Below are 24,134 nucleotides of genomic sequence, written 5' to 3'. Positions count from 1 at the left end.
TGATGGCTTCCGACCAAATTAGGCTGTCACGTTTTCCACCAAAATCAGCAGCTTTTTACCCATTCCTACACGTTGTGGTCTTTAGGATGCGCTGGGTATATATTTCAGGAGCTTTAAATGGAGAAATGCTGCTTTTTCGAGGATGTGGTCTTGCTACTTAATAAGAGGAGTTGGTAATAATTCCTGACAGTTATAATGTCATAGTGAAAAATAATTCTCATCAGATAGTTGCTTAATGGAAAAATTGTACAAATACAGAAACATAAAATGTTTCTTGTTACATAAAATGTTTCTTGTTGCTTGAAGAAAAGAAGCTTCTGCATTCAGCTCCTCAGCTTTCCCACCTGCCTGCTGTCTACTGTGAGCTGTGAGATTACCTGAATCTGGTATCTTTAAAAGAAAAAAGGGGCATATCAATAAAATCATCTAAGGAAAATATTTTGGTCTGAAATATTTAAGACAGAACTACTGTGCTGAGCTTTTCCCTTCCAAAAGCCAGGTGTCATGGAGTTCTCTCTCTCCTCCTCCACCCCCGCTGGATTTTGGAACTTGTTAAGGTATTTTGGGAGTGTGAAATGGCATAGGAAGATCTATGCATACATCAGTCCCTCAGCTCCAGGGGCTGATGTATGCATATTCTGTTAGAGCATTCATTTAACCTTTGCAAAAAAAAAATGGCCTCAGGGAGGAAGAAACCCCATATTTACACTTCCATCTGTTTTGGAAGATTAAAATATTCTTTATGCTCTGGGAGACTTCCAAGAGAGCAGGAGTACAAAAGGAATCCATCTCGTTACTCCTTATTAGAACATAACATGGTAAAGGAAGGTGGAGACACTGGAGGTGGGGTTTGAGGTATAATTTTTAACTCCTTTTTTCACCCACAGGCACTTCTTCGCAGCTGTCTGTGATGTGAGTCATTATCTCTAGCAGCTCTTTGCTAAAGCCTTGCTACATTTCTTGTAGAGTCAGAAGTGTGAGCCTTTCTTTGCAAAATAAAACACTAGAAGGGAAATGGGAGGTCTGTAAAATGACTCTGGGATTTGGTATGGAAGAATGAGATTTTGGGATGCTTAGGCACAATGGATTGCAAGTTTGACTTTGCGGTGGAGGATAAGGTAAGGTTTTGTTTTCTTTTCAGAAGTTGATGTTCCTTTATCCTTGTGTGATTGGACACTTTGTGTCGCAGGACATGAGACTTGTATGGCAGTGAGGTCAAAATCTTCCTTCTGTTTGAGAAAAACTCTCAATGGATGTTACTCAGTACAGGCAGAAAGATGAAACCCAGAAGGCTCGTGCTAAAATAAAACCAGGGAGCAAACACAGCCAGTGTGCTCTGGAGTATTCCTTGTAGTTAATTGCTGTGTATTCTTATTGTGCTTCTTACTGTGCAGGGTGGGGAAGGTCACCGGGGGAATGGTTATTGGAATAAAATGACAGCGACTGTAAGAGGCTCTGCCTTAGAACATTGTTTTTACTGCTCTCCATAAAGCTTGGTTAGAAGTGTCTCATTATAATTCTAATCTTCTTTGAAGATGCGTGTTTTGGGAATTTGCTTAGTCACTTTAGATCCTCATCTCTTTGGATCTAAAAGTGACTAAGCAAAACATTGGAGTTTAAAAAAATTTTGGAGTTTTTAAAGCTCCACTAAGTGCATGCACAGCCAGAGTTTCTCTAAGTATGATTAAATGATTCTGAAAAACATTTCCAGGTTCACAGAATTTCCTTTTGCCAAGCACAACCTGCTTTTCAGCTCTGATGTTAACTGCTATCCAAGGGCTCCCATAATTTTGTGGGGACTCCTTGAAGACAGTGTATGTCAGTGATCCGAGTTTGTAAGAGTTTGGTGTTCTTGGAGACATAGTGTGTGTAGAAGCACATTTCCCCTGTACAGCCCCCAGTCTGCAGGTTTACCAGCGTGTCCGTGTGCAGCAGCTCAGTCCCTGCAGCGCTGAGTACTGGGCACATCTGCCTCCACACCTGCCCACAGGTGGAGGGATCCCCAAAGCAGCAAGCCCAGAGCCCTCAGCCATCCAGTCCCGTGGGGAGGAGGTGGCCTGAGGTCTTCTGCTCTTCTTGGCAGAAATCTGAAGGTGCTCATTTTGGGGGTTTTTGAAACATTCAACTTCTCTGACTTAGGAGTATGAGGAGGCACGTGCCTTAAGGGCTCAGTAAGGGTGTTGTTCTGTGTGTACCTGCACTGAGGAGAGTGCAGCTAGGCTGGATGGAGTGAGGCGGTGGGAAAAGGGGATGGATGAAGATTAACTGATAGCCAAAGAGCAGTCTCCTCAAGACCAGGGAAAGAATCTGATTGGGATGTGGCTTTGAGAAAGAGGCTTCTCTGCCTTCATGTTGGAGTGTGCTGGTATTTCTGCAGCCAGAATTACAGGAGCTGCTGATCAATTCTTTCAGATATGTGAGGCAGAAAAGGGGTAGCATAAAAGGAATGGTTCTGTATTTCTTACAGAAGCAAAATTATCTTGTGCAAGACTGTTCCAAAGGAAACTAGTCGGGCTATTTTGAAATGCAAAGTTTGCCTGCATGTGACAAGCCTGGCATTCACGCACTTGCATAACAAGTGTTACTAAATTTTATGTGTGGGGAGGCGGTTTCAGCTTTTAAAATAAAAATAGAGCCATGTAGGCCTTGGTAGTTCCATTGTTCTTTTACGTGTGCCTGTGCTCTCCACCCCCTTCTTTTAGAGCTTAAAATAAGTAAATAATACATCATGTCACTACCAGAAGCTAGTTTGAGACTTGCTTTCAAAACTGTTTCAAAAGTATAGAGCAAATGCGATTCCAGACTCAAGTGAACAAATGGGACACTGTTCATTTCACACTGCTCTAAAGTAATGTGATTTTTAAAGGAGGCTGATCTTCCTTGAGATTTTTTGCTGGAGTTTTTAAGTCATCAGTGCTTTTATTGTCCTCCAGAAGAAGAGCTGGAAGCGTGCCTTTTCATGCTGAGATTCAAATGAAAGATGATAATTATATATCTAAGTTGCATGAGCTTTAAGAAAATGCCAAATACTGCAAGTTGACAAAACCATGGCAAATAGCTAATTCTGGATGTCTGAGGGATTCCTGAGGTCAGGAAAAGGATTTCTTAAACCCTCAGATTGTTTTGATGGCTGTTCTGCAAAACTCTCTTTGTACTAAGTTGTGATTATGATTAATATAACTTTGATTATTAGCATCATTTTCTTAGGATTTCCTTTTATTCTCTAGAGAACTGTTACCAGCTTCAAGGTTCTCCTGATCTTGGCAGGTGCTGATGTTCTCTTTAGGTTTTGGCCAATCATGTTTGGATAGATGAGATTTGGTGCTTTTAATAATTTTCGATTTTGTAGCGAGGAGCATTTTAGATAGGTGTCCACAAATCAACTCCCCTTCATCTCCAGTCACTGGTATGCTGGTGACTGGGCTCATTTCTCTTTTAAACACGACTTGGTGCTTTGAAATTTCTCTTTGTTGCCCTACGCGTAGGTTTGTTATCACTGTGGCTTCCCTTGGGTCGCCCCTTGCGCTGCATTGGGCAGCTCTCTGTCAGTCTGTCGTGCCCCTGTGTTGGTGCCCCTGTTTGAGTGCTGCCAGTGGAACTCTGGGGATGTGCTGGCCGTCTGTAATGTCCCCAGGCTCCAGGCTTGCAGTTCATTTCCTGTGTCCATTTTCTGGTGTTACAGTGATTCTACCAGAACACCGTGTAGACTCCACTTGGACATTTCCTACATTAACAGATTCCTAGCAGTCCATGACTGCCAATTTGTTGTGCCGCAGGTTTCATTAAGATGGCATTTTAGCCATCTTACACTGGTACTAGTGTAAAAATTGATGTAGAGAAAGTTTTCTACTTGTAGTTTTCTGTTTTGCGACATTTCCACATTGAATCCTTGTTCCTCTTCCCCAGGCAAACCCAGTACTTTTCCTCCAAGTGACCTCTACAGTGAGCTTTCCTAGCAAGGTGCAGAACTGTTAGTTCCATATGTCAGATACATGATGTTATCTGTGTGAGTGGAAGGGCTTCGTTCTGCTCATCCAGTGTCACTTTGACTCCTAAGCTTTTCCAGCATGCCCTTCTAAATCCCCTTCTGTGCTGCGTTCCCGTGCAAGCTCCGTGCAGAGCTGGGCTGCCGCTGGGGCTGGGCAGCCCGGGGGCTGTGTGAGACACTTCCACCTGGGGCAGTGTCAGCTTTCCTTGCTCTCCAGATCGTTTTGAGTAAACAAATGCATGTAAGTAAACAGTCTCAAATATCCAGTCCTTTGAGTAAACTCCAACTTCAACTTCAGGACCAAGAGCTTGGCTGCTCAGCTCAGTCTGACTCACTCTGTCCCGCTTTTAGAGCAGGCAGAGATGTCAGTAGTCTGTTCAGTAAAAGCAAAATTTCCTTACTGAAATTTGTAATAAACTTAATTATTCTCTAGTTTTTTAAAATAGAAATAGATTTTAAAAATAATCTTTACCACTGTGCCACAGTTTTCATTTTCTGTAGGCAGAAGATTCTTCCAGGGTATTTTAGCACTAAAAAATTGCAGTATTTCTAAGGGCTCCTGAAAAGAGCCTTGTCTAAGTATGGATTGATAACCCAAATCTGGGAGGATACCTATCAATATTAGTATGGTACATGAGGCAATTCAAAGCAGCACCAGCATCTCTTTATAATCACAATGATGCTTTGCTTTCTTCTAAACATTGCTGCTTAATGCTCAACTTAATTGCAGATGAGGTAGATGCATTTATGTGCATCTACTGATGGGAATAATCAATCCCACAAGATGTCTTGTTTATTCTTGTTGCCACCTTTGTGGCATTTTGTATTCAATACATGGAACATCCAGTATAATGAACATGCAAGCGCTGCTTGTTCTGTAGTGATACTGTCACAAAATAGTTCCTTAACTTCAGAAAGTATCAGCATTTCAGTGACTTGGTTGGTAAATCTGAGTGTCTGGTGGTACTGTCAGTGTCTCTCATTGATACTTTCAAGAAACCTTGGGTCACCACCCAGCAGAGTGTGCTGCAGCCTTGAGAGGGAAGCACCAGAGCAGGTCAGGGTCCTGGTTTTACTCAGGCACCCCTTTCCCCCCTTCAAGCAGAGGCTCTGCTCTGGTTCCACCTCCTGACGCTGTACCTGTGTGAGGTTCATCTGTTCTTACAGGTTCCTGTTCTAGAGCACAGAACCATGGAATGGTTTGTGTTGGGAGGGGCCTTATGGGCCATCCAGTTCCACCCTCTGCTGTGGGCAGGAACAGCTTCTACTGCAGCAGGTTACTCTCTGCCCTGTCTGAATCGCTGCTGATGCTGTGCAGCTCGGTTTGATGGTTCAAAACAATTATAGCCACTGCTTCCAAATACTTCCTGTTGCACTTGTGTCAGCCTCCAGGGGTTAGCTGCAGCCAGTCTCTTCCAGACTCCCATTTTCCCTGCCTGGTTTTAATGGAGTGCTACGGGCATGCTTGTGGGCAGGAGCTGTGTGGGAGCAGGGGCAGAGCTGCAGGGAATGATCTCTGCTGCTATGGGCAGGGTTTGACATTCAAACACTCATTTTCAATGTGTCAGTAGCTTACCAGAGTTCTGAGCTTTCACTGAAGACAATTCCGCTAGGAGTGTTTGGAGGTGCTGTTGTTACCCAGTTAAATGAAAAATTCCTTCTGCAATGCTCTTTGGCTGTACAATTGTAGGCCATTAAATCTGATGTCTTCTTTTACAGTGACCCGTACGTGAAACTTTCCTTGTATGTAGCAGATGAGAACAGAGAACTTGCTCTTGTGCAGACAAAAACTATCAAAAAGGTATGTGTATACTCTTTCTAATTCCATGGCTTCGGAAGGAGTAAGAACACTGGAACACAATTGTATAACATAATGCAGCACTAATTAAAATCATTACATTCATGTCTAGCAGCTGGATAATGTGCTTGTCTCCTAAGCAAACTCTGAGAACAAGTGCCTGCATCTCAGTGTTGTCTGGCCTGGAGACTGCACCTGATGTTGCATATTGTTCCCCAAAGCTTGGCTGCATCATTGACAGATTCTTTTTGCAAATTCATATTTCATTGGAAGACATGGCTGAAATAAAGGGCTGAGAAATGCTGTTTTAATTATCATTTATCTGACTTCCAACAGAAATGATCATTCTGTTCAAAATTTCCATTTTCAAAGTATTTTCCTATGGTGGAAATTTAAAACAACCAAGTACCGTCGATCTGAGGAATGACTGCATGGCAGTTACCTTCAGCTCTGTAACTGTGTCTAACCCTTCACAAGTTTCTCATTTTTCTCCTTGTTTTTGTGTTCCTCAGTTGAGTGGGTAACTTTGTGCAGCACTGCCTTGCAGGAGTGCTTTTGGAGCAGCAGAAGGAACTGCAGTGTCCCCTTTTTGTTCTCCTTTTCCATGTCCTGTATCCTACTGCACAGCTGGACTGTGCTTCTGGAAGTGCTTCATTACAGCCAAAGGGGTTAAATGCACATTGTTTCCTTACTCTGAAAAAATAAAGTTACCAGAAGAATATCAGCTTCATGTGGCATGATCTACCCAGGTTAAATTTCTGAGGCTTTTTGTTTCAGTTTATCTCCCTCCATAGTTAATACAGCTGTAAGGTTTGATTAATGCTCTGTGCTTCGTTTTGGAGCTGTGTTTGGAATGCCCTGCTGAAAAGGTTCTTTCTGAAGCAGACAAAACTGTATATGCTGTTTGCTGGCTTTGCTCCTGTAATGTGCTCAGTGTGTTCTTTAGATACCTGCTGGAATTTAAAAGTTCAGATGAAGATTATCCAGTTTCTTCAATTTCTTCACCTTGACTGTGCTGAGCTCCAAAGACTTCTACCTTTCCCATATGGAATATTAAAAATACCTCCATCTCTGAGAATGCCCAGTCTCCCCATTGAGCTCTGGTGTTCAGGAGCATCATTTCTCTCCATGTTCTCCTTTTCTGTGCAGGATTGAATGAAAACCCTTTTTTGACTACCCGAGGAAGGTCTAGCTCAGCTTGACTGCTGGCAGTCCTTTATGTGTGCAGCGCTTGCCCTTTTTAGGATGTGGCTCTTCTTGAGGTTGAGTTTTTGTTATTGTTTCCCTGCTCATGTCCTGTATGGAGCCATTCCTGCAGTTCCTTCTCCTGTGCTGGCACTAAGATAAGTTTGCACTTTCTGACTCAGCCCACTAAGAGTGGGGCCTGTAAAGGTGGGACAGATTTCTGTGAGTTACCAGGCATTTACCAAAGACTCTGCTGCCTTGTCCATCAGATTTCCCTGAACTCTGTGGTTAAGCAGCATTCAGAATGAATGGATTATCAATGGGCAGTAGTGCCCTCAAAACCCAGGTTAAGCCAGTGCTTTGTTTGGTAAATTGTATGTACCCTCTCTTGCAACAGCAGTAGCACTTGATGAATACGAGTAGTTAAAATGTAACGTTGTTTTCCTTACTGCTTCATTTTAATTTATGTTTTACTGAATACATTGTGCTCCTTCAGGGAAAACAGCTGAAAGTTTCTCTGCGCCCACAAGCCCATCCCTGCTCTTCCTGTCATTGATTCACCTGCCCTTTCCAGTGGTCTTTTCTTTCAAGAAGTGTTTCCTGCTCTGCCATGAGCTCCTGTATTCCCAGTTTGTAGAGAGATGCAGTATAATCAGCCCTCATGCCCTGCATATGAGGAATCTCTTGGATCTGTAGCAAGGAGTAAGATAAACAGCCAAGATTCCCCTTCTCTGCTAAAACAGAATTGTCGTGGGTGTAAAGCCAATTTTTCCTGTCAGCTCTGCCCATAAATCTCTGCTGTGTGAGAGCATGAGGGAATGATTTGGCATGAGCACAAAAACATTGGACATATTGTCCAATTGTTTTTATACTTACCCAAGCTTGAATTGCCCAAATTACTGTTTGTAGTTCTCATCTCTTTTTGTCAATTTATTATGTCATGCTTGAGCTCACTTCAGCTGGCAATCTATATGCACGTTCATTCTGTGCATTTTAGTCAGGTTGTTAAAATGAAAATCCTTGGCATGGGAGGACATTGGAAGAATATCTTACCTAGTCCAAGGAATAACCTTTTTTGTTATGTTTTGGTTTTGGGGTTTTTTTTGGTTTTTTAAAAAATTTTCTGTTTATTTCACAGTATAAATCTGAGCATATTCTTGTAGCCCTAAAGTTACCTTTGTGTTTAAAAAGTTCATCTGGGTTTAAATGAATCTCAAGAATGAAATGTCTTCAGATTTTATTTCTATAGGTTCTCAATGATTTGTCTTTTAATCATCAAATTCTATTTTTATTTAATGTCTATTTTAGGATCATCTGAGTCAAATATCCTCCCACATTTGGTTAACTCAATAGAGAATTTCTAGTTGGCAGTATATTTTTCAATTTCTTTTATTACATGCTTTTCTTTCTCTTTTATTTCCCTAGAAAACTGTCACTTGCATGTATGTTTTTATAATTCACACCAGAAAATATAAACATTTGATGTAAATATTGTTATTTCTTTTACAGACACTGAACCCTAAATGGAATGAAGAGTTTTACTTCAGAGTAAGTTTATCTTTATTTGCAGTCATTATTAGAACATGCACAGCTAATCTTGTTTTCTCTTTGTTTATCAAATGGATTGTACAGCTGATCTTATTGTGTATTTGTTTATATGTTTACTCCAAAGACCTGCTTGCCCTGATGTACTTGCTGTTGTGTTTCTGAGGGGATGGAATGCTCAGCAGGAATTGGCCTCGTGTTCCTTGGAAACTGTTTCCCAACCTGCAATTATATAATTGTGAAGGGCAGTAATTTTGCTACTCAGTTGCAGACAATATTTTTCCAAATAACAGTTGGCTTTTGACTTTTAGTGCAGCTGTAGCTCCCGCAGAAGCAGGTCAGGCAGCATTTCAGGGGGTTTCAGGCATTAATCTCCAGCAGTGCCTGAGGGCTGATGTGGTGGATTGTTCGGCCGGGAGTTCTGTGGATGTGGGGAGCTGCTGCCAGGATGGGGAGCTCTGGGACAGCAGTGCCACCAGTGGAATGTGCCATGGGAATGCTTCTGGGACATGTGCACCAACCAGCTTTTCTGAGTAATGCAGATCTAAAATCTCAGGAAAAGGGAATGCACAACACTGCTGCAAAACCTCTGGTGTAGTTCACAGATGCTCTGTTAAAACATCTTGAATGTCCTCAGAAACAATGGGACCTGTAAAGTAATTGAGACCCTTTTATGTGTGTCACAGTTCTCTGATTTTCTCAAAACTGAGAAGTCCATCTCCAGCCCACAGAATTGTGGCATATTATTTCTAGATTTTCTCAATTAAACATGCTGGTAATAGTAACCAAGCTTGCAAAGATTTTCTGAAAAAATAGAGCAACTGGATCAAACATTATAAAACTTGTTGTCATTTAATAGCAGCATTCTTTTTATGTTTGATTTTGTCCTTTTAAATGTTGGCAGTCTTTCTGCTTCAGTTTAAGTAAATAGTTTTCTGGAGGTATATTTGCTGTTTTATGTGTTGGGGAGATTTCTGCTGGGTGTTCCAAGGGTGCTTGCTAAATGGGCTAGAGATGGTGAGCAATGGACAGTTAGAAACATAGCTGAATATGCAATTCTGAAGGAAATGCAGCAAAACTCTTGCTCCTTGTAAATCAGTCAGTCAGGGAGCCCTGATGGTCTGTCCTGGGACTGGGCTCCTCTGCCAGGGAAATGCAGTAACTGGGCACAGCAAATAAAAGCTTTCGTATCAACTGCCAGGCTCTTCCCAGTTGCAGTAAGGTTCTGGTGCTCCAATTCGAGTAAAGATTTACATCAGACCTGTTAGTCCTGTCCTAATTACCTTGGTTTGACTGCTGCCTGATCTAGTACCCAGATTGTTACTGTCCAGCTCCTGAACTTGCAGTGACATTTGGATTTTCTCACAGGTAAACCCAACCAACCATCGGCTTCTGTTCGAGGTGTTTGATGAAAACAGACTGGTGAGTACTTGTCTTAGTTGTGTTACACTAATCACAGGCTCTGTGTGCCACAGCTGATAGAAACACAACACAGCCTAGAGGTGTCTTCAGACAGTTGTTTCAGTGAGTGTGCCCAGAAACACAAATAGAGGTGTAAAAACCATTTGAGTCTGGGACTAAAAGGGCACTAAAGTAGTGCCCTTCTGGGTCAGACCAAAATGGTCATCCTCACCCAGCCCTCTGACAGCAAAACCCTCAGTCTGTCCTTCTGCAGGCCTCTCCACTTCAAACCAAAGTCCTGACCCTTTTAGTTGCTGATAAAGCAGCAGCTTTATCATGTTCATGTCCCTTTCCAGTCCTTTAATGTTTCTGCATCCTGCTTGGGGAGATGCATCAGCTTTCAGAGCTGCACAATGCATGTGTGAAGGTTTGAGGTCATGGCAGGATGATGCTCCCTTGGGTTTCATCTCCGCTTCACAACGCTCACATGTTGCTAGTGGGTTTTGTCTTACACTGTGTTTGGCTGATGCAGTAGCTTTTCTGGAGGAGGCTTTCACCATCTGACTGCTGCTGTTATAGCTTCTGTTACAGTTCTGATCCATGGGAAAAGTGGCAGTGTCCCTCTGTACATCCGGGGTTAAAGGTGCCAGTGCAGTGGCACACTGGTGGATGGCTCTTGGGGGTCTGCCTTTTGAACATTGTAACACCATCTCTGTTCCTGAGATCAGGAATTAACATTTTCTGGGCTGGGGGCAATACAACCTTTACTAAACTTGTTTACTTTCTGAAGATTAGGATCAGAGTTGCAAAGATACTTTCATTAAAAAAAGACAGTGTAAAAGCATTTGGCTTCAACGAATAGGTTCTTTCCTTCTATCTTCCTAATAAATAAAGAGCAAAGGAAACCACACGAGCTGTGTTCTGGGGAGAAAGAGGACTTGGCAGCTGAATGACTGGATCTTTCCTCAGGAGGAAGTAAATTGGTGAACTGGTGGCACTGTGCCTCTACAGTGGCTGACCAGGAGCATATTTATTTGTATATAATGATCATAATGACCACTTGCGCTACTCAAACTGCCATGTGCCGTTGGATTGCAAAGGTGCCACAGGAGCAGGGAGGTGGGTTAGAGAAAAACCTTGTATGCAGTGACAGCTGGAAAATGACAGGTTTGGGATACTCATTTCAGACATGCTGTTTTGGATTTTCAAGTTTGGGTTTGCAGTACTGGCCTTTCCCTGGCAGTTTCAGCACTTTTTATTGTTGAACCAATTTGTGTGTACTCTCCTTCTGGTCCTGCCTCCAAAGTCAGTCTGTCCTTGGTTTGGAACCTTCTGGCCAAGGCAGCACCTGGGGTCAGGAGCCATGGCTTTCCTTGCAGGAGGTCTATGGCAAGGTGACTGCTTTGGGGGGTTTGGAATAGCAGGTTTCCGTCAGGTTGTGTTTACAGAGTGAGAAGACACTGAACTGATTATTTTGGCTTTACTCTCATATACTTATTGTCAATACTTAAATGGCTTTTGTTGGAATGACTTTATTCCTTCTTCTTCCCGAATTACCAAAGCACACTCTGTCTCTGCAGGTGTCTTTGCCTTTCTATTCCCAATCTCAACAGAGTAAATGTGATGGAGCCTAATTTTGGATGCAAAGACTGTGTTATTGAGTAACATGTTTTAGCTGAAAAATAAGGTAATACCAGCACCTGTGCTAGTTCTACAAGGCAATCTCCAGACCATTGCTGTGTGGAAGCTGTTCACATTTTTGTTGCGTCTCATAATCCATATTAAAAAATTGTGGGATTGTGGTGGCTGCTGGCAGTTTGATCAGTTTGAGCTGCCATTGCTCTTGGGATTGGTAATTTTCTGGCTTTTGAAAGCAAGCTGCTTGCAAGCAGAGTTCAGATGGCAGAGGACTGACCTGCCACATACAGGTTTTCAGAGCTGTTGACAAGATTTAGGCTTTCCAGTTCTCGCAGGGAACAGCTGTCCAGGCCCTGAGATGGAGTTTCGCTTCTGGTTAACCAGAGTTTCTTATCTGGTATGTGCTGAGAAGTGTCCCTTCACGTGTGAGTGCCCCCAGGGCACTGAGTATCTTTGTTGTAGCAGAGCTGATTTAGGGTGGTTGCTTCACGTTCTGGTGTATCCTGTCTGCCTGTCCTCCTGAGCTCTTCTGGCTCTCAGAGTGTAACTGTACTCCGTGCTGGCAGTGCCACGTGTGGTGGCATTGCTGACTCCCTCGCTGGAGGCCAGCCAGGAGCAGGCAGTTCTGTGCAGGGTCTGAGACAAATCGGTACAAACGGACATGCAACACCCAGCTCCGCTTTTCCCTCACCTGTACTGCCTGGTAAATCTGGAAAAGGAGCTTTCTGTCTTGCTCTCCTGCTTGTTTCTGCTGGTTTTACTGTGTGAGAGGTCTTTGCCATATGTATGATTGCTTTGTTTTTAATTTGTAGTTGCTCAAAGAGAACTGCAGGTTATATTGCTGTTGGGGATTTTTAAAGGCAAAAGTTTTTTGCTTAGTTGTGTTTTGAGCATGGTTAAAATGGAAAGCATAACCATGTTGTATTTATTCCTGTCCTGCCATGACAGCCCAGAGCGGTAACACACCAAAGTGTTATGCTTGAAAGAATTTTCCTCATTTGCATGTGGTGTTGACTTAAACTTTTAACACAAAATGGAAGTGTTTTGTTGTAGTTACATTTTTCTGCAAGTGCTTTCTCCAAGTCTGCCCTGTGAATCTGATGCGGTTTAGATTTATAGCAGTGCTGAGTGTATTCGCTGCCTCCGTCAGCTGCGAGAGCTTTCCCGCTGGGGCCGCTCCTCCCTGATGGAAAAGGAGCAGCTGGGAAGGTGCTGTTTCAGGCTCTTGCTGGCATTACAAAAAAAAAAAAAAAAGGAAAAAACAAACTCCTCACACACACTTACATTGGAGAGGGGGAACCAGGCCACGTGACTCCCACCACCCTACCCTATGTCACCGTGTGTGTAGGAGCGCTGACTGCTCCTGCCCAATCATGCCTGGAATGCCGCTTGCCACTTGGGCTATTTCTGCTATCTGTCGCTCCCAGGGCTGCAGTGCTAACCATTTGGCAGATGGGACACTTTTTCTCGGAGTTTATGTCTTTGGTTTTTAACTTCTGGCAGTGCCTGAATTGTTGCTGTTCTCCCTCTCCTTTTCTCCTCTCTGTAAAACCATGGCCCATCGGCTGCGGTTTCATTTTGGCTCTGGGAGAAGCAACACAGCCCCCGAATCGGAGATCCTCGCCCGGGAGAGAGAAGATGACTTTTTCATGGCATTCCACACCTTGCCGAGAAGAAGCAGCCCTCACGCGTTCTCGCGGCACGGAGCGGAGGACGGCGGCGATGGAGGTTTGCACGAAGCGGGTTCCTTGAAGAGGAGCACATCCATGTTTATCCCGCAGCTGCTGAATGGCGTCGACGCGCGCCCCACCAGGAGCTCGTCCATGCAGATCTCGCTGCAGCGCAAGGCTGCCGACGGCTGCGCCGACGAGTGCGCGGCCCCAGACTCTCCGGAGGAGATGCTCCCCTGGAAATTCTCAGACTTCAGGGAGCATTACGCATCCCCCGCTGAAAAGCGCTCTTCTCCGAGCGCTCCACAGGTGACTGCTGAAAGTTCTTCGCCCAGGCTGCTGGAAGAGTTAGGGCAGCAGACAGATGGAAGTGTTTGCTGTAACCATAGAATGTTTTGTAGTGCTAATCCCCAGAGCGAGGAGGCTCTGCCGACTGCCCAACGAGAAGAAGCGAGTGAAGCGGCTTCAGGTTTAAACATAAGCGGTGTGAGGATTCAGCATCGGGCCTCAAGTGCTGAGGTGCCTCAAGTTACTCTACTTCCCTTTGGTCCTGAGGCTCCAAATAGTGCTCCCACCTCTGAACCCCGGCGCTGGTCCTTGCAGCATGTGCCAGATGTGTCAGCAAATTCAGGGAAAAAGTTCTTTGTTCTCCAGTTACAGCAGCCACAGGCAAGCAGTACGGGCACAGGAGGTGGAGGTAACTTTGGCTTTACCGGAACAAAAGGGGACAGATTGGTCAGGTACCCTCGGATACGGCTGGAAAGGAGTACTTCCTACCCTGTCCAGCCACCAGAAGAAGGAATTAGCCCCACAGGTGATGGGCTGAATTTGGAGCTGCCTGGAAACAGCAGGAACAGGGCAGAAATACCTAGAAGCAATTCAGTAGAGCGGATGCCTCAAGGGCAGGGATGCTTGTTTAAAATCAGACCTGATCAAAACATGAGGCAGCAGCACTTCAGGATTCTTGTCACGCGTGGGCCGGAAGAACAAAGTCAGGGTGTTGGTAAGGAGGGTCGTGGCACCCCGTGTCCTGCGGCAGCCGGCACCGCAGTAAGTATGATGCTGGGTGTGCTGTGCTGCTAAAACAGATTGCCTTACAAAGGCTGCCAGGCTGCAGCCAACTGCAGCACTTCCATTGGTAGTGCTGGAATGTTCTGCCTTTCTGTGGAGAAAACCACAAATCAGCTTTATTTCTAATCTAATGTAACTTTGCTCTCAGTTATGATTACATCCAGTGTAATATTTTCAGATCTTACTATCACATGTTTCTTAATTCGCTGTTATGTCAGCTGGAAAGATTTTTTTAAATCAGAGCATTCAAATAGCAAATTAAATGTTCCTGTTAGTTTAGTTGGCTGGGATCTTGCTGCATGAAGAACTCTTTGTGCACTCTGGTTTTAAAAGCAAATACTTTGGCACTTTCTAAATGTAATGGACACACGTGTACCTCTACACACTTCTAAAATGTGTATTGTAATGAAGTAGTTGTTAAAACTCTGGGAATCTTAGGGTGATTTCAATCAAAGTACTGACTTAGTTAAGATACCAGGAAGTCTGGGGAAAAAAAAATCTTTTTTAGTAATTTCTTATAGTAATCTTACAGTAATTTTTCTTTCTTCCTTCTGGAAGTGAAAAACATGTTATGCCTTTTGTATGCCACAAGTCCTGATCCAAGTCCAAGTGCAAGTGGCTTGGCACAACTCAGTAAACAGTCTTGTTGTTTGGATTTGCCTAGATTTGGTGTTAGGATGGCAAAATTAATCTTCTGGGTTTGCTTTGTCACAGGAGGTGAGGATTGATGGTTGATGTTTTTCAGCCACTTTTTCAGCGCCCAAAGTAGGAACGAACCTGAAGGGTTTGGATTAGTCATTTGCTTAAATTGCTTTGCTGTGCAATCCAACACGGCCCACTCGAGTTCCCAGCTCGGGGATGCTGTATTTAGCAGAGCGAGCTCTGGCTCCAGCTGTGGCACGGGCTCTGAGGAGATTTCAGGCTCCATGGCTCCTGTGCTCTCAGGCACTGAAATGCAGCACAGGGACAGCTGCTCCCTGCAGCAAGGCCAGGGCTGACTCTGCAGCTTTCCCATGGAAAAGCTTTTGGACGCCGTGTTTTGCCAGCCTTCTTTCTGGGAGCTCTTGAAAGTGTAAAATAGAAAGAAATCCCTTCCTGGTACAGGTTTGGTTCCAGGACACGTAAGGGAGCAGAAAAAAGTATGTCTGATTTTCCCTTTCCTCTTTATTATCCCTTGCTCCTTTCCAAGATCAGCCATTCATGGAGACCCAGTTCTATAAGTAGTTGTGAGGTGTCAGACCCAGCACAGAGGCAGCAGAGGTTTGCAGAGATGTGCCCTGGGGTCTGTGCAGCAGTTCTCATTTTCCTAAAGCATCTCCCCTCAACGTCCCTGCTTTCATCCCTCCCGTAGTAACAATTCCCATCCCAAGGACATGCTTCAGTGTTCCCAGAGGAGAATGAGGAAATTCGTTCCTCTGTGCTCTTGGTTTGAGAGACCGTGAGGAATGGATTGAGGCAGCTGTGCAGCATGGCAGGCACAGAGGTGCCCGGCCCATGTGGCACTGCATCCTGCGGGGCAGAAACTCTCAAAGGAAAAGAACTAACTGAAACTTAAACATTTTTGGGTTGTTTCTCATCCTTGTAGTAAATCCAGAAATACTGTGGGTAGAGGTGATGGACTGGGCAGGATGCCATGGGAAGCGTGGGGGATGGAAGCATTTTGGTGCAAGTTTTGTTGCATTTTTTGACCACAGAACATTACTTGTTAAGGTGCCATTTTTAATCTGTCCCACAGAAGTTTGTTTGAAAGATCTGTGATGTGAGTAAGGGAGTGCCTGATATACCTGATCTCTTGAGCTGAGGGGAGAGGTTGCCATGGTTTATAGTTGATAGTGTGAAAGGAAAATAATTGTGGTGTGTCCCAGTGCAAGAAGTTTATGTGGATGTGATTGATATAGGGCCTGGGCCGGGGCTGGGAGCAGCAGCTGCTGCAGCCTGATTTATCTCAGAGCAAACATCCGAGCGGGCGTCTGCAGTCCTGCTGCTCCGAGTGGTTGTGACCTTTCAAATATCTGCTCTTTTACACAAGCGCTTTGGGGCAGGCAGGATGTCTTTCATTACCAGACAGGGTAAAATATTAAGTAAAGGCTGAGCTCATGTCAAGCTGTGAAAAATTTTATTTGGAAGCCTTGTTGCAAATTCTTTTGCCTGCTCTGATATTTTATATGCCGTGCAATAGAATGTCTGTGCACTGTGCATATCCCACATACTGCTGTTGTTTATCATTGGGGGCTGTGAGTGCAGAGCTGCATTTGTGGGAAACACTTCAAAAATGTATTGGACAACTGCTGGAGAGAGCTGACAAAGGCATCTTTGTGAGCAAAAACCAGCGTGCCCTAACAAAGTGTTGCAGGAGTAGGACTGAATTATATTTAGTAAACAAACAGAAGTGGCACCTCTGGGTTTGGCAAGCCTGCATTTCTCACAGCTCAGCTCTTCCTCTCCTTTCTTTGAAATCATTTTAGAATAAATATTGCTTCTGCTTCAGGGATTGCTACCTGGACCCCTAACAGGCATTTCTAGGAGATAATTCATGTGGCCTTAGCTGGAGGTTTAAATGGTCCAAATGAATAGCGCAGTGAATTTCCTGGCTCTCCACTTGCTCTGCAAGGAGTGCAGATGGCCATCTGGAAAGCCTTTGCTCTCTGCAGATAAGGACTTTGTTAACAGCTGCAGGTAGAGGATGATGAATTCCATTCCTTGGGTCTCTAGCTTTTCTGTTAAGGACAAAATCAGTTCTTCTCAACAGGAAATCACCCTCTTGATTCTGGTGTCCATCAGCTTGCAGGCCTGTTCTGGAGCCCTCTGGCCATTGGGGAAGGGGCAGGTGGCACACTCAGACCTGGGCAGAGCAGGAGCTGGTTTTCAAGGCAGCAAGTACCGAGGACCTGAATAAATTCTACCTTTTTTCTTCTCCCTCTCTGGGTGGGAGACAAATAATTCATGGCAAGTAGTGTAAATTAGCTTGCAGAATTAAGAAACCCATCTGTAACTTTTAGTCAAGTTTTCAGAGAGTCAAGAATTGGCAATGCTGTCTTTTTACCTCATCCCTCCACATTCCCAGAGCTCCCTGGGATTCTGAATTTTGTGTCAGGGATTTTCTTTTTCTCCTTGAAAACTGTATCTGTTGGTAGTTCTCTGTGAAGAAACCAGAATAAAACTTGGAGTAGCAGAGATGGAAATAGTATCACTTTTTTAAATAGCAGTAATAAACTCCTTGCTCCTGCATGGAAAATCTGTATGTGAGTTTGGGTACACAGCAATCTCTAAAGTGGAGAATTTATAATGGAAATGCTGACACGGGTTTAACGCTGCAGGTGCCAGCCGGAGCTGCCTTGGTGCGGATCTAGCCACAGAAAATGACAGATAAGAAAGCAGAGAGTGTTGATTGCTTTTTGTGCTCTTCAGCTGGTTTTCTATTTGAGAAAAGCTGTCAAGTAATGATGAGTTTCAGAATGTGCATGTTTTGTACACTTATACAGAACAGAAGTTCTGCACGCGAACTGAAGTTTTTAGTTCAGCAGCTATTCCAAAGCCAAATCTATCCTGTTTAGTTAGTTTCCAGGTTAAGTCTCATTGTAAAATACATTACTGTATGTAATGTCTTCATCTGAAGTCCCGGGTGAATACCAGGATGACATTGGGAGCTTCCAAAAGTCAGCAGTTAGGTACAGAAAAATAAATTAAACTGGCATTATGATCAGCCAGGTTTTGTCTCTGAAAGGAATGAAAAAATGAAAAGGGTGTATGGGAGATGCTTTCAGAGCTGAAGGCAAAAGAATGAGTTGTTCAAATAAAATGAAATTTTATTTGCACTTTGTGGTGTGGTGTGAGTCCAGAGCTGTCAGTGCTTTGGTGGAAAACTGCAGCTTCCCTTTCAACCTGGGATTTATTTTAGAAAATAAATCTGATGCTGACTCTGTGGTTGCTTCTGTCTCTTACATGTGTCCATCGAATAGTCAGTCTCTTCTTGTTTCTGCCCTTTTTGCTCACAGTGAGTCATGTGCAGTCATACCTACAGCATTAAAAAAGAACAGGTAAAATGAGAAATATTAGGAATTACACTGCATGTAATTTAAAGCATAATTAATTATTAGCTTGGATGTATCTGGGGCCTAAGTATACTTTTGTGAGTCAGCTCTGTGCATAAAAATTGCATAATGAAATAAATTCTATTTCCATTTTTGAGCAGTTGCCTTGTCTCTGAGGTGAGGCTGGATACCAGCAATTTCTGAAAGGGTTTAGTAACACATGAAGTATGAAAAAGAGGTTTTCAGTAATCAGTTAATTTGTGGTGACATTATTTGAGGTCTATTACATGTTTTTAATTTATTGTGTAAAAACACCTGATCTTAACTGAGCAAATGAAATACAATTTTCTATTGTTGTTTGCAGATGTGGGGAATGGCACACTGGCTGAGTAGGGAAAACCTTCCAGGAAACATTGCACTGTGGGAACTGGTCTTAACAGATTTGTTTTGGTCTGATGTCACCATTTTTTAATATCTTTTTGGCCTTGCAGCAGCGCCCCAGTGCAAATGTCTTACAGGAAAGCAAATCGTACCTGCTTTATATTTAGTGAGGGAGCTGCAATCAATCTACTCTTGCTCTTGCCCTCCCCCACGTAAGCCTCACAGGGTTTTTTCCTTAGGGAATTAACATTGCATTGTGTTGGGGTTTGGGTATTTTGTTGTCCCTTCACACAGGTTCAGTTAAACAGAGGAGGGAGAGAAGAGTTTCTGTAGGGGCTTTGGTTGCTGTCCCTGTCTAAGTTTGTAAATCCTGTGAATTCAGTGTAATTAACCCACTGCCCGACTTTGACCAGCCTGTATGTAAGAATGTGAGAAACTTTCCTTTCTCATTGAGTAGGTGCACCTTTATCCCAGTGTAGGACCTGAATGGATGCACCTTTATCCCTCTGTAGGACCTGAATGGATGCACCTTTATCCCTCTGTAGGACCTGAATGGATGCACCTTTATCCCTCTGTAGGACCTGAATGGATGCACCTTTATCCCTCTGTAGGACCTGAATGGATGCACCTTTATCCCAGTGTAGGGCCTGAATGGATGCACCTTTATCCCTCTGTAGGGCCTGAATGGATGCACCTTTATCCTTCTGTAGGACCTGAATGGATGCACCTTTATCCCAGTGTAGGACCTGAATGGATGCACCTTTATCCCAGTGTAGGACCTGAATGGATGCACCTTTATCCTTCTGTAGGACCTGAATGGATGCACCTTTATCCCAGTGTAGGACCTGAATGGATGCACCTTTATCCCAGTGTAGGACCTGAATGGATGCACCTTTATCCCTCTGTAGGACCTGAATGGATGCACCTTTATCCCAGTGTAGGGCCTGAATGGATGCACCTTTATCCCAGTGTAGGACCTGAATGGATGCACCTTTATCCCTCTGTAGGACCTGAATGGATGCACCTTTATCCCAGTGTAGGGCCTGAATGGATGCACCTTTATCCCAGTGTAGGACCTGAATGGATGCACCTTTATCCTTCTGTAGGACCTGAATGGATGCACCTTTATCCTTCTGTAGGACCTGAATGGATGCACCTTTATCCCAGTGTAGGACCCGATCCCTGTGAAATGTTTCGGTCCCGTTTCCTGGCACTGCTCGGGAAGGCCTGGGAGGGAATGGCAGCCGGAGCTCTGGGTTCCTTGTGCCCCCAGGTGCCGAGCTGGCTGTGCTGGGCACTGTTTGTGTCCCAGCATTGGATTCCAGAGGGCCTGGTTGGGCAGGTGACATCACTTGGGCTCCTTGTGCCAGGTGCAGCCAAAACAGATGCGGGAAGGGGAGGGATAGAGGGAAGAATGCGGAGCCGCCGGCTGGCAGGGCCAGCTCCATTCTCCACGGAGCTGATGTGGGAGTTGGCACCGTGTGTTCCCTTCCCAGCACAGGCAGGCTCCTGCAGAGGCTTCCTGGGAGCTTGGAGCTGGCCAGAACTCTTCCTTGCCTTTTGTTATGCTCCTAAATTTAATGGGGATTGGCCGTTCTGACCAGACGTTTGCAGCCAATAGTGCTGGAGTTCTGGCTTTTCTGGTTTTTGCTCTAATCAAATCATTGTGCAGAATTCCAGAATACAAACAAACAAACAAAAAAAAAAGAGTGGAACAAACTTTTCAAGCTTTTTCCTGTGTTCTTGAAATTTCACCCAGAGAGTTCATATTACCAGCTAGCCACTGGGTTTTCAACTGACTGCAATTTAAATTATCCACCATAAAAAATCTGGCAGTAAATATTAGTGACTGATCCCCATGAACAAGTCAGTATCATCTTGGCTCTCCTTTCTGTTACAAACAAATGTGTTGCTTGAAAATCAAGCAGGTGTGAAGGTTCTTGGTCTCAGCAAGGAAAAAGTACTTGGACATGTGTAGGTGTAAATGATTATTGATTTGCAGAAGTTAGGAGTAGTTAATGTCCACTAATTAGCATGTCAGTGGCCTAAGCATGAAGTACCTTACTGTTCCCTCTGGTCAGTGCACAGCCATGTTTCCCCTCAGGATTCTGATTATTACCCAGTAGAACAAAGTCTTGTGTCACAGAAAAGCGGCCTTAGAACTCTTACAGTGGATCTTGCTTTTTTCCATAACATTAGGAAAATCATTAAAGTAAAAATATGATGTCACATATTGCCAGGCCTAATGCCTTCTTGAGTGTAAGTGCTGCTGGGATCAGCCAGTTGAAAGAACGTACTTAGTACCTTTGGAAAATTCAGGCTGAATAAATGTCAGCGTGCTTTCCCTGATTCCATTCCAGCAATCTCATTTCCCTGCCTGCAGAGCCTTTCACGACTTTGATTTCCCTGCCACGGCTTCTCTGTTGTTTAACCTCAGCCCACATAGCTAAAGCACTGCATCATGATCCAGAAAAGCCTGGTGATGCTCCTGATGTAACAGGGCTGCAGCAAGGTGCTGGCTGGAGCTGCTGCTCTGCTCATCCCTGGCAGTCTATGGGGTACTCACACACTCTTGGGGAGAGCAGAGCTTTCACAGCACTGCTGCAGTCCTAGCATGTCATAGGATCAGACAAAGGCCTGATCCTACATGATTACTGAGGTGAACTTAAACTGCAGTTTTCTGGACTGTTGCTGGTAAAGATGTGCACCCTCAGCTTCCCCAGAGAGAGGGAGTTCAGCTGGGCACACAGGGAGCTGTAACTGTGTGAGCTGAACACAGCCACCACACTGGCAGGGGAATCACAGCTCGTGTGTGTGTGAGCTGGTGTGTCCATGAGAGTTTACTGGCAGGGGAATCACAGCTTGTGTAAGTGTGAGCTGGTGTGCCCACAGGGGTTTACTGGCAGGGGAATCACAGCTTGTGTGTGTGCGAGCTGGTGTGCCCATGAGAGTTTACTGGCAGGGGAATCACAGCTTGTGTGTGTGCGAGCTGGTGTGCCCATGAGAGTTTACTGGCAGGGGAATCACAGCTCGTGTGTGTGTGAGCTGCTGTGTCCACAGGGGTTACTGGCAGGGGAATCACAGCTTGTGTAAGTGTGAGCTGGTGTGTCCATGAGAGTTTACTGGCAGGGGAATCACAGCTCGTGTGTGTGTGAGCTGGTGTGCCCATGAGAGTTTACTGGCAGGGGAATCACAGCTCTTGTGTGTGTGAGCTGCTGTGTCCACAGGGGTTACTGGCAGGGGAATCACAGCTTGTGTAAGTGTGAGCTGGTGTGCCCATGAGAGTTTACTGGCAGGGGAATCACAGCTTGTGTAAGTGTGTGAGCTGGTGTGTCCATGAGAGTTCACTGGCAGGGGAATCACAGCTCTTGTGTGTGTGAGCTGGTGTGCCCATGAGAGTTTACTGGCAGGGGAATCACAGCTCTTGTGTGTGTGAGCTGCTGTGTCCACAGGGGTTACTGGCAGGGGAATCACAGCTTGTGTAAGTGTGAGCTGGTGTGTCCATGAGAGTTTACTGGCAGGGGAATCACAGCTTGTGTAAGTGTGTGAGCTGGTGTGCCCATGAGAGTTTACTGGCAGGGGAATCACAGCTCTTGTGTGTGTGAGCTGCTGTGTCCACAGGGGTTACTGGCAGGGGAATCACAGCTTGTGTAAGTGTGAGCTGGTGTGCCCACAGGGGTTTACTGGCAGGGGAATCACAGCTTGTGTGTGTGCGAGCTGGTGTGCCCATGAGAGTTTACTGGCAGGGGAATCACAGCTCGTGTGTGTGTGAGCTGCTGTGTCCACAGGGGTTACTGGCAGGGGAATCACAGCTTGTGTAAGTGTGAGCTGGTGTGCCCATGAGAGTTTACTGGCAGGGGAATCACAGCTTGTGTAAGTGTGTGAGCTGGTGTGTCCATGAGAGTTCACTGGCAGGGGAATCACAGCTCTTGTGTGTGTGAGCTGGTGTGCCCATGAGAGTTTACTGGCAGGGGAATCACAGCTCGTGTGTGTGTGTGAGCTGCTGTGTCCACAGGGGTTACTGGCAGGGGAATCACAGCTCGTGTGTGTGTGAGCTGGTGTGCCCATGAGAGTTTACTGGCAGGGGAATCACAGCTTGTGTAAGTGTGTGAGCTGGTGTGTCCATGAGAGTTTACTGGCAGGGGAATCACAGCTTGTGTAAGTGTGTGAGCTGGTGTGTCCATGAGAGTTTACTGGCAGGGGAATCACAGCTTGTGTAAGTGTGAGCTGGTGTGCCCATGAGAGTTTACTGGCAGGGGAATCACAGCTTGTGTAAGTGTGTGAGCTGGTGTGTCCATGAGAGTTCACTGGCAGGGGAATCACAGCTTGTGTAAGTGTGTGCTGCTGTGCCCACAGGGGTTTACTGGCGGTTCTGGAGGGGTCAGACAAACATTTGGCTCTAACTGTCCCTGGTCCGGTGAGCTTGGGTTGTCATGCTCGGGTTACAGTGGGGATTGTTGCAGGCATTTGAGGCTGCTCTGAACTGTTGGGAGTGGCTGACGGCCCAGTGCATGGTATGGATAAAGGGGAGGGTGGAATGGCAGAAAGGAGTGTCTCTGCTGGGGACTTTTGCTTCGCCATGAGTCATTTTATATTATTTTAGCGCTGCTTTGCAACAAGCAGTGTGCATATTCAGGAATAGTGCTCGCTAATGAAGGATGTTACGTCAGTGTGATGGATGACTAAAATTTCATTGTTCTTCAAGACCAGTTCTTTGCTGCAGAGTTCTTGAGTTGAGAATTATTCTAATTTGTATGAAAAATGCCAGTAAATTTGACCAGAATCATAGAAGAGCTGCACAGAGAAGAATCATTAGTTAGAAAATTTCCAATGTGCACAATTTTGCTTACTCAGCATATTTATGCAGAATATGTACACCTTATGCCTCTGGAAGTGATGCTCCCCTAACCCCTCTGTTTTTCAAGCTATTTATTTAAACAGCAGTTCCATTTTTGACAGATTTTGGGAGAGAATTTATGGATTTCTTCAGTTTTGTCTCTGTTCAATTCCCACAGAAGTCACAGTCTGAACATCTTTTTTCTTTCTCAGCTGCCTTCAAGTTGCAGGAGGAGGTGAAAGTGTTTTAAAAGGTGACCATTTTAACCTTCCTGTTAAAGCTAGCTATCCTGCTGTTCATCTTCCAGCATGCTTGCAGGAGCTGGATACATTCTGAATCTCAGGCCCCTCAGATCTCAGTTGCTGCAGTTCTCCAGGATATATTAGAAGCACTGGAATAGCTTTAGGGGGAATATAAATCCCCCTAGCACAGAAGAGCATTTCTACTCTAACAGTACTTGGCTTTTCTGAGTGTTGTATTTCTTAACTGCTTTCTGCCAAGAAAGCACTTAAACAGAAAAATTGGTCATGACAGATAGTGGAATCCAGAAGTCTGAATATATCCAAAAATCTGAACTGCTATTGATGAG

The 24,134-nt window shown here is 44.7% G+C and overlaps 1 protein-coding gene across 5 annotated transcripts in view; it reads left to right on the top strand.

The window, feature by feature from the left end:
- Window positions 1–24,134, top strand: part of NEDD4L (NEDD4 like E3 ubiquitin protein ligase) — an 83,290-nt gene that overhangs the window by 23,959 nt on the left and 35,197 nt on the right. For 2 of the 5 annotated variants that reach the window (XM_066569935.1, XM_066569934.1), the window contains exons 3-5: window positions 5,708–5,789; window positions 8,481–8,519; window positions 9,885–9,938. In XM_066569935.1, the coding sequence (XP_066426032.1) occupies window positions 5,708–5,789; window positions 8,481–8,519; window positions 9,885–9,938 (175 nt within the window). Of the gene's footprint in view, window positions 1–5,707; window positions 5,790–8,480; window positions 8,520–9,884; window positions 9,939–13,081; window positions 14,276–24,134 lie in introns of those variants that run through there. The other 3 variants (XR_010785379.1, XM_066569932.1, XM_066569933.1) reach the window with 2 other exon arrangements.

This window comes from Molothrus aeneus (assembly GCF_037042795.1).
Source record: "Molothrus aeneus isolate 106 chromosome Z unlocalized genomic scaffold, BPBGC_Maene_1.0 scaffold_55, whole genome shotgun sequence".
In the NCBI taxonomy this organism is placed as follows: domain Eukaryota; kingdom Metazoa; phylum Chordata; class Aves; order Passeriformes; family Icteridae; genus Molothrus; species Molothrus aeneus.
This window is presented reverse-complemented; position numbering and strand designations above follow the sequence as displayed.